This window comes from Anopheles darlingi, chromosome 2 (genome assembly GCF_943734745.1).
Source record: "Anopheles darlingi chromosome 2, idAnoDarlMG_H_01, whole genome shotgun sequence".
Lineage (NCBI taxonomy): Eukaryota > Metazoa > Arthropoda > Insecta > Diptera > Culicidae > Anopheles > Anopheles darlingi.
In genome coordinates this window covers 25,414,403-25,424,402 of record NC_064874.1, presented here as the reverse complement: position 1 = coordinate 25,424,402, position 10,000 = coordinate 25,414,403, and the positions used below count along the sequence as shown (strand labels likewise).

Sequence of the window (10,000 nt, the reverse complement as noted above, 5' to 3'; positions counted from 1 at the left end):
AAAAGCTGCGCCACGCGCAGCAGAAAGACCTGGCACTTCTGAAGATGGAGCGCAATCGGGCGGCACTATTGACGCAAACGTTCAAGGAGCTGAACACCCTGTACAACAACCGACGCGTACAGCAACCGCTCGCATTCAGCCGTGTGAAGGTCACGTTCAAGGATGAGCCGGGTGAGGGTTCGGGTGTAGCGCGCAGCTTCTATACCGCCATCGCCGATGCTCTGTTGGCCAACGAGAAGCTGCCACCGCTCGATGCGGCCCAAACTGGACCCACCAAGTATGGTGCTGGTCCGTTTAACAGTATGCTACAGAAGCACCGTGGTAGCGGTGCCTCCGTCGGCGTTGGTAGTGGTGGCGGTAGTAGTGGCGCCGGTGTCAGTGGAAGTGGCGGCAGTGGTAGTGGCAGCGGCAGCAGCAGCTCACGCCGTGGGCTTTCCAGCAAACAACCACTCTGGCGTCCGAATCGTGAACCTCGCAAAACGCTCAACTACGATGCACGACCTTATCGGCCGACAGTGGAACTGAATGCTGCTGCCGCCGCCGCAGCAGCAGCAGCAGCGGCGGCATCGGGCTCGTCGGCAGGAGTTGGTACCTCGGCCGGTAGTTCATCGGGCGCCGGTGGTAATAACAGTCCACCCTTCCTTCATGTACCCGATGGACAGTTCGCGCATCATCAGCAGCTCGGCGAGCGGCTCTATCCGAAGGTGCACCAACAGAATCCGACCAATGCGGCCAAGATCACGGGCATGCTGTTGGAACTGCCACCGACGCAGATCCTACTACTGCTCGCCTCCGACGACAATTTGCGCCAGAAGATTGGTGAAGCGCTCGAAATCATTCTCCACCGGCAGCGCATGGAGATGGAAAGTCTCACGAATGGTGCGCAATCATCCGCGTCATCCGCTTCTGGGTCCGTCGCCACCGGTATCACTGTTAGCGGCGTTAACAACGCGAATGTTGCTGGCGGTGTACCAGGTCCATCTTCTTCTGCTTCTCTGCTCAGCGGTGCAGGTGGTAGTAATAGCGCTACCGATGCAAACAACATCGCTGGAGCAACAGGGACAGTGGGCGCTTCGCTTTCGAAAAAGACCACACCGACCGGCAGTGGCTCGATGCTGATCCTGGACGACTATCAGCTGGACGCACCCCTTTTCTACACGCCTGGCAAGCGTGGTTTCTACAGCCCCCGACAGGGTTATCCGTCGAGCGAACGAATCAATGCATTCCGCAACGTCGGAAGGTTTGTACACCCCATACAGCATCCCCTATAAGAGATACGGTTTTTATGCTGAAACTGTTCTCCTTTTTTTTCTCTCTCTCTCTCTCTGTAGATTGATCGGATTGTGTTTGCTTCAAAACGAGCTATTTCCACTGTTCCTGCAACGTCACGTACTGAAGTTCATTCTGCGGCGACCAATCCGTTTCCACGATCTAGCGTTCTTCGATCCGGTCGTGTACGAATCGCTGCGGCAGATTATCAAAGACTCGCAGACGAAGGTCGGCATCAGTGTGCTGCAGAGCTTGGAGATCAACTTTGTGTAAGTGCAATGGCCATATACACCTTCCATCGTGCGCACTTCAGCTGTGTATTGTTATGTAACACAAGCACATTAATGGCTTTCTCGGTTACTGTAGGATTGATCTGATGCCGGAGGAAGGTTCCGGTACGGCCGAGCTGGTTCCCGGTGGTCGTGATATTCAGGTGAACGAAAGCAACGTCTACGATTACGTGCGCAAGTATGCCGAGTATCGGATGATCAAAACGCAAAAGAAGGCTCTCGAGGTAAGCAGTACGGAGCACAATCACGAACTACTGTTTTGATTGTCCGTTTTCATTCTCTACAACTCTCTTGTATACGCTTCCACAAGGCCATCCGTTCCGGTGTATTTGATGTGTTACCGGATACGGCGCTCGATCAGCTGACGGCTGAGGATTTGCGCCTACTGCTGAACGGTGTTGGTGACATTCACGTCGGTACGCTCATCTCCTACACGACGTTCAACGATGAGTCGAACGAGACGAGCGACAAGCTGATCAAGTTCAAGCGCTGGCTCTGGAGCGTGGTGGAAAAAATGAGTATCCAGGAACGCCAGGATTTGGTAAGAGATCGTCACACAGCGGTTTCGTGTCTTCCCCTAATCTCTTCCTAATGTGTCCGCTCCCTTTATGCGCAGGTTTACTTCTGGACTGGTTCACCCGCACTGCCCGCTTCCGAGGAAGGCTTCCAACCGATGCCTTCGGTCACGATCCGACCGGTGGACGATGCACATTTGCCTACGGCCAATACGTGCATCTCGCGGCTCTACATCCCGCTCTATTCCAGCCGGGCCGTCCTGCGCCACAAGTTGCTGCTGGCGATTAAAACGAAAAACTTTGGCTTTGTTTAAATAAGGTACCAGTACCGTGTTTTGTGTTGGCAAATTTCCCCTCTGCCGCCGCGGGAGGGTTGCCTGCTTTTCGGTTTTCTCGTGAAACCCGATCCCCGGGATCCGGTATATCCAGTCATAAATAGCGAATCGATACGTTGGAATAGGAATACATTATTAGTAGTTTTTCTCTCCTTTTAATTTCGCGAATATTTTCTTCGAGAAATTTTGATCAAACGTACATGCTCCTACCAAGTAGTTTGTGAAGACAAACGATCCACGATCCGGGCAGGGGAAGAATGTTAATTTAGGTGATACTAGTTTAGAGAGCAAAAGGCATAATGGAAATGTTTGCCGTAGAGCAAATTAAAATCAGAGGCCGATTGGTTGAGGGTGGTTTGCAGTGGGAATTCTGAGCGCCTAGAGAGCGCTTCGTCGAGTAGCGTTAAGGGCGGGAAGGCAAACTTGAATTGAAATATGCAGCTTGGAAAATATCGTGTTCATCACCTACGGCGAGACGCAACCAATTCACAAGAAATCTACCTTTGTCTAGGATTTGTTTGTGTGTTTTCGGTTGCTTTAGCGTGACTTCACACTGATCGGTACGATTTACACGAAATGCAGCGCGTACATGATTGAGCGCTGTACCGTAGCCGTAGTTTATTTCCTTTTATTTTAGTTGCAAAAGTAGAACATGTAACATGAAAAGCATAAAAATAATGCCCGCGATTCGCCCTCTCCCTTCCTCATATTCTCGTAAGGTATGTAACGTGTATGTAGAGTATCGCGTGGAGCCAAACGTTCTCATTCAGTGGTAGAAGCAGCAGCCAGCAACACTTCATGCAGCATGGGCGTACATCTATGCGAGGAGTAAGTGTAAGCTGACTAAGAACGTGAACGAATACATAATAAGGATAGCACACGATGATCAGTAGAATTGGAAATTTTAGGGCATAGCAAAGATAAAGAGAGAAAGAGAGAGAGAGAGAAGAAGAAAGTGGAGTTTAAGTGAAAAACATACTGAACCACTGCATAGCTATGAAGCAAATAAAGGGGAAAAAACAAGTTTACATACTACACTCCTAGGGTACACCTATACATAGCATGCAAATATTATAACAAAACAAAACGATATCTATAAATATAAACATATATTTATGATCTATAGCAATGTATTCGTTTGTGAGATGTTTAAGAAAGAAATAATCGTTTGTGCATTGTGTGTTTTCAAATTTGAAGGATTACATTGGCGTAAACAGTACAGCATAGCACGTAGCTAAACATCGACTATTACATCGGAATTGTGGCACCTGGGAACGTTGCACGTCTCAGATATACCCCCTTTTCAAATATGGATTCCCTCTCAGCAACCACGTTGTTGCTATTGACAGTCATGAAGGTGGCTGTTTGCTTTGATCTGGCTAGAAACGCACTCATTCCACTTGTCAACCGATGCAACCCATTCCACTGGGCCATTAAGACTCAATTCAAAACAGTTCCATATCATCCCCTTTATCATAAAAGCCGCCGGCGATACAAAGGGGTTTATAGTGGCGAAAGACATCGTTGTTCAACCATCCGTATTGGCATTGTTCCGGTAATAGCGATCAGGTTAAATTGCTCCGTGTTAAGGGGGTTCAGTGCAAATCACTTAAAATGCATTTTTTCCTATGCAAGGGACGTCGTAAAATATTCCAACCTTCGTGCATCGTCGTACTACGTGCGTTAACGATAAGCTACGCTTACACCCGATCGAGAGAACTAGGGCCGGTGCACAGCACGCAGTGAGCCACGCGATCATGGTTGATAGCGTTGTGCCACCGGATAGTACATTCCCAGTGGCACAATATCGATCATGCTGATTCATTTACGGTAGCATCTTAAAATACTACACATCACTTATGCGGCTGTTCGGCCAAGCTTGCTTTGGAGGCTTTGGCGGGAATGAATGAAACACATGATACCCGCAAAGACGTTCGAATCAGCGCCGATAAGGATATGCTGCTGGATATCATTAACACACCGCACATGACAAGCATAATCAACCGTTCCCCGAAGGCCTCATAAAGATTGTGGTGGCGCTCTTTAGTAGCGTGGTACTAGGAAGCAACAGGAGGGACGAGATAAGATAAACCAACTGTGTTGTGTTTCGGAAATGTACAATCGTAAATCATACTAATTCGGTCCAAATATGAAAGGCAACATTAAATACAACAGTGCGATTTGTGGAGGTTCTGTTTGATATGGCATTATGTATTATCCACCGTAATGATCATATTATCAAATACCTACCGTATGGCTTTGGATTAAGATATTGATAGGCATGACTTGAATTAATAAACAAAACTATCTCATATTTTCCAGATGGAATGCTCTCGACCAAACTTACCTATCAATTCTACCAAATCGAAATGATGTGTCATCGGAATACAGAAAGAAGGTAAATTTAATGCAAAACAAACACGAAGAAACTCACGGTCAAGTTTCAAGTTCTTAACTTCTTCCTTTCTCTCATGTACAATCGTTCTATTTCCTTGCTGGCTCTATCGACAGAGAGTACGCGTGCAAGAACCGCAAGGGTTATAAAACGGTGGTCGATCTACATGTTGTTACGTTCTGTCGCAACCTTGCTTTGTCATTTCATACAACAAATTTGTATAAATTTTCCAGTACAATTTTGAAAATTCTGGTTAACAGTACTAAAGCCACCAGTCTATTCTCGATGTACCCAACCATTTTCATACACGGCCTACTGGGTGCGTACTGGCAGGCCAACCATCAATCGCGTTCGCTGGTACTCTACGCTCCTCGATTAGTAGTCGGTTAGTGAATAGTTTTCATTATAAATACATTTAATATTGTGTATATCTAGGTATATGTTCATATATTTATACTGTTCACATAAGCTTTAACCTTCCTTCCTGGGTTTCTGGTTTTGTGTGTATTGTCCCTACCTTGGGCTTTCCCGGTTCTATGACGGCATTACGAAACACAGGTAGTAGTTGGCCATGCAATTGTACGCCAAACTGTGGTAGCTTCTTAAAAAAAATGATAAATCCTGGAATCGTTCATCGGCCCCCAGTGAGCAGTTGCTAATGCGAGCACAAGCGCACACACACACACACACACACACACCGTATCTAACAATATGGCCGTAGTATTCGGTATACGTGGAGGTGCGCGTGTGTGTTATCTATTAATTACGTTAATAAGGATACCTTCAGAAGTACATCTGCCGCCGCTCTCCATACGCTTATAGCATCCGAGAGCTAAGCAGTACATAAAGGGCTGGCCAGATAGCCATCATCCTGGGTTTGCTTCTACAGCGTTCGACTAGCATTCATACACACATTATCGTCGCACTTCGTGGTATCGGGCCACTAATCATTTTGTTTGAAATATTTACTGGACCTCTACCAAACAATCCAAATTGTTAACTGATTCGATTTAGTCATGCATTTCTTACGTCCAACAATTCCTCAATTCCTGCGCAGTCCTGTGCGGCGAATCTACCGTGGATACCGGGGATCATTACGGCGCTATCACTAGATTTTAAATGTTCAGAAGGGAGTTAGCTACTACTTGGGAATATTAGTAGTAGAAGTATCGATAGTGGTATAATAGTAGTAGTGGCTATTAGCATACAGCAGTATCAATAGTCTTACACTGTAGATATACCCGGTACCGGTAAATGGGTTTTGTTCACTTGCTAATTCTTGTATTGCAGCCACCATCGCTCCCTGTTTGCTGCGTTAAGTACTTTGGAATATTGATTTGAGCCAGCTGGCCCCTCCATCGGCCACAACCTTGTATCAGGCGGCTGGGCATCAGATTTCTTAGATTTTCGTCTATTCTTTCTTTCTTTCTCAACACGGTCTACGAAGTTACTGTAAATTCTTATTGTCTTATCCTTTGTTCGCATTCGCGACCACTCGCCCTTCAAGAGCTTGAGTGTACGTGAGAGTGTTGGCAGCTGAATGGAGATTCGATTCGAAATAATAATTCAACCTTCAAATGATTACTGAGAACACCCTCTTGGGCTCTTAGGAAGAAACACAACGACAACATCGAGTAGTTCCACAAACGTTTACGGTTCAAGTCCAGCTTGTACTCACGACGCAACGCAACCCCACTAGGCGCTAGTGACGGTAGCAAACAAACATAATACAAAATACTACGAGATGGGACTGTACGCGGGACCGACACTAACGGAGCAAAGAACCCTTTATACCTTCCACAGCAGCAGATGGTTTGTGCTGTCTTCACGGCCAGCCACATCGCTCATTGTGTTGTTGCCAGTACTGCGGAAGTCCTCGTAACCGTCACCCCCGGATATGACCAGTAATGGTCGATGGTTGTGCACGGTGGCCGCCACCTTACCCTTTCCAACCGATGGCCCAGTACCGCTTGCGCGATCCGATCGTTCGGATCGAACCGTCTCCTCATTGGTTGCTCCGTCTCCATCCAACTCGGGCGACTCGACGAATGTGAGAAACCGAACATGGCCCGTGTGGCCATGGGGAATGCCTGCAGGAGAGATAGAGAGATAGAGAGTGTGTCAGCGCATCAGTCAACCGCAAGATCGCTCCAGATCGCTACCGAGTAAACGCGAATCACTTACCAGTTACCACGGGTAGTGGCGACCCTTTTGCAACGTTGTGTGCGGCAATGGTAAGCAGCACGCCAGCACTCGTACCGACCCAGATCAGGTCCTTGCAGGCCAGGAGCGAAGTTACCCGGAGACAGGCGGCCTTGTGCTGCCGGATAATGTCATCACAGTTCGAAAGCATCTTGTTGACCGACGGTGCCAGGTTCACTTCGAAAATTACCTCGAAGCTGCGGAAAGTGAACGGAAACCCGGAGTGTTATAAGAGGTAAGGAGTACTGCTGGTACCGCTGCATGCCAAGCTTACCTTTCGTGATGGCAGCACTTGATGTGCGCCGAGTTCTGCACCGAAATCCACACGTAATCATTTAATACTGTCATATTTGTGATTGGTTTCGAATCGTTTGAGATTTGAATTTGACTGTCAATCTGTAGGGTAGAGCAAAATGGCGAGACAGTTAGTGTTAATGAATCTATTTTTTTTCTTTAAAGTTACACATCGTTCTTAAAAATTACACCAGCGAGCTCAGCATTTCCACACGCGCCCCTAGCCTAGACTCTTTTACAATAAAAAATCGCATAAGATCCTTCACTTACCTGCAAACTTTTTGTATTTAATACTTTAATGGTGCCCTGTATCGCACACCACAGCTTGCCGTGTACATTCAGCAGCTTCACCACCGGATTGCTCACCGTACCGACCGTAACCGTCAGAGGGGCGGACACATTCCAACCGGCTGGAAGGAAGAAGACAGAGAAGCGGAGAGTGCTACTTATTAGTCAATGAATACTAAACCACCGGTCACGATCACTGGCACAACTTACTGCGATCGCGCGAGTACACGCAGATGTCGCCATTGGCAAGCGAAACGAACACGCGGTTATCGAGATAGAGGATCGAGTAGACCGCACTCACGTGCGGTATCTTGATCTTGTTCTTCTTAATTCGTATGTTGTCGGTGCAGTTATACACGTGTATGCAGCCATCCTCGGTCCCTAGCCACATCGTTGACTGTTGATTCTCGGTCGTCTCACCGCTCTCGGTGCCACCGGCCATCATGGGGCAGCTCGCGGTCGAGTCCTGCTGCCGATGGTTTGCCGTCAACCCACCGATCGGGGATTGGTTCGTGGGGCGCTCCGGTGCACCTCCTCCGCCCTCCGGTTCCGAATCCTCACTCGAGCTGCCCGAATCGAGCTGAATGTCGGACTCGTTGCTTACGGACCGGCTGCCCGTATTGGACCGGGCCTGCTTGAACGAACCCTTCCGATCGTTCGCCGCTTTGGCCGGAGAAGAATTGACTGTCGACGAGTTGGTTACCGTTGGTTTACCGATGGTGCTACTACCACTGCTCGATCCATCGATGATCGAAATATTCACGTTCATCAGGGTAGAGTTGGCTCTAGAGTTGGGAGAAAAGGGAGAAGAGGAGTCTATGATGATCGGAACATGCCGGCGCTAGCGCGTTTCGCGACGCTTACCGCTCCTCACTGGCTGGCACGGACGAGACGCACAGTATCCGCGCGTTACACACCCCATTACAGCTCGTTACGGACGGTTCCGGGACGAGGCTGAGCACACAGACCTGCCCCACGTACCCATCGCTATTGCACACCCAAACATCCTTCTGCGTACCGAGCGTCGGCGAGGCGCAGGTGAACTGCAGACCAGCCCGCGTCTTACGGATCGGTACGGACACGAAGAACTCCGGAATCTGGCTGCGCTCGATACTGTTGGCCAGCTTCTGCTTCGCCTCCGTAAAGATCTCCTCCCATTGGGTGCGCTTGTCCGGCTTCGAGAACACCACGGTCATGTTCTGGGTACCGTTGCTGTGATCCAGGATCCAGGGACAGAGAGAGAGAGGCAGAAAGAGAAATCATTTATTTGCAAGGAACTTCCTCAAGACACGCGCAAGCTACGAACGTACGATGTGGTCAGCGTTAACTCCAGCACGTTCAGCTGTGCGTCGTTCGTTTGCCGTTCAGCTAGTTGCCGCTGAATCTCACGTTGCAGATCACGGATCGCTTCCTCGAGCGGAATATGGGAGCATCTTAGGCTGGCCGCTAGATCCGCTATCTGCACCAGCTTCCCGCTATCGTCCGTCAGGTGCTCGATCTCCTTCATGATGCGCCTCACATTTTCATCCTTAGCTGCAACGAGAAATTACATCGAGCCAAATTAATGATCACGATCGTCATCAATCACACGACCTCCCATCGCCCGCAAATTGCAGGAGATACTGCATCATGGACGCCAGCGCGTGGATTAGGACACGAACGCACGAGCAATCGATATCGCAAAGCAGTGATGTAGCCACCGGTGATGTCGGCCCCCCGAATGGTTGCCGGCCATGCGCCCTCACCCGTCCTACCCCTATACGGTAGAGATAGGGCAAATCGGTTATCACACCGACAACGATTGATATAATTGTTTGTGGCTTGGCGCACGGCGGACCGCGACGGTCGTTTATCTAAGCCATTAATTGATAGTAGAGCGTCGAGAACCTAGACACGACTCGGTGAACCTGAAAGTTGCGCCCGACCGAACAGTAGGTTCACGGTGCTCCTAGGAGATTCACGATATTAGACGTTGCTTCGTTCCGATCGCGTTTTCTTTTATCTGCCACGAAAATGCCGAAAACACAGGAAACTAAGTTCATCAATTCGCTGTTCCTCACCAACCTCATCCAGTCGCAGTACAACGAGACGGAGGTGAAGATCAAGGTGTACGATGTCGAACCGGCGACCGCGGACATTAACGATCCGTACGCGCGCTCTTCAATGAACCGAATTCTGGTGAAGTATGTATGCCCCACGCCGGTGCTACGGATCGTTGGCAAAGAAATGCACCCCATTCTACCAACGATTCACATTCTATCAGGTACACCTCGAAGGAAAACCCGAGCGATGCGGCGATAACGTTCGTGGCGAAGATTAAACCAAGCGAGGGTCAGCTGGTGCAGCAGTTCCAGAAGACGGACGTGTTCGACAAGGAGATTCTGGTGTACAAGTCCATCCTACCGACCATGG

The 10,000-nt window shown here is 48.9% G+C and overlaps 3 protein-coding genes across 13 annotated transcripts in view; 2 read left to right on the top strand and 1 right to left on the bottom strand.

Annotated features, from left to right (window-relative positions):
• LOC125947883 (E3 ubiquitin-protein ligase hyd) overlaps positions 1-3,530 on the top strand; it is a 16,819-nt gene extending 13,289 nt beyond the window's left edge. For all 11 annotated transcript variants that reach the window (XM_049673357.1, XM_049673358.1, XM_049673364.1 and 8 more), the window contains 5 exons: positions 1-1,240; positions 1,332-1,538; positions 1,636-1,783; positions 1,870-2,100; positions 2,176-3,530. The exon at positions 1-1,240 is cut by the window's left edge and continues 421 nt beyond it. In XM_049673357.1, the coding sequence (XP_049529314.1) occupies positions 1-1,240; positions 1,332-1,538; positions 1,636-1,783; positions 1,870-2,100; positions 2,176-2,388 (2,039 nt within the window). In that variant the 3' untranslated portion in view covers positions 2,389-3,530. The remainder of the gene's footprint in view (positions 1,241-1,331; positions 1,539-1,635; positions 1,784-1,869; positions 2,101-2,175) is intronic.
• Positions 3,531-4,471: 941 nt separating this feature from the next.
• The window catches only part of LOC125947884 (uncharacterized), a 19,101-nt gene continuing 13,572 nt past the window's right edge, over positions 4,472-10,000 (bottom strand). Inside the window, exons 8-14 of the mRNA XM_049673367.1 lie at positions 8,899-9,121; positions 8,453-8,800; positions 7,799-8,373; positions 7,571-7,710; positions 7,281-7,402; positions 6,989-7,203; positions 4,472-6,894 (exon numbers count right to left, since the gene is read on the bottom strand). Coding sequence (XP_049529324.1) covers positions 6,593-6,894; positions 6,989-7,203; positions 7,281-7,402; positions 7,571-7,710; positions 7,799-8,373; positions 8,453-8,800; positions 8,899-9,121 — 1,925 coding nt within the window. The 3' untranslated portion in view covers positions 4,472-6,592. The remainder of the gene's footprint in view (positions 6,895-6,988; positions 7,204-7,280; positions 7,403-7,570; positions 7,711-7,798; positions 8,374-8,452; positions 8,801-8,898; positions 9,122-10,000) is intronic.
• LOC125947961 (uncharacterized) overlaps positions 9,454-10,000 on the top strand; it is a 2,092-nt gene continuing 1,545 nt past the window's right edge. The window contains exons 1-2 of the mRNA XM_049673572.1: positions 9,454-9,771; positions 9,852-10,000. The exon at positions 9,852-10,000 is cut by the window's right edge and continues 46 nt beyond it. Of these exons, the coding sequence (XP_049529529.1) occupies positions 9,602-9,771; positions 9,852-10,000 (319 nt within the window). The 5' untranslated portion in view covers positions 9,454-9,601. The remainder of the gene's footprint in view (positions 9,772-9,851) is intronic.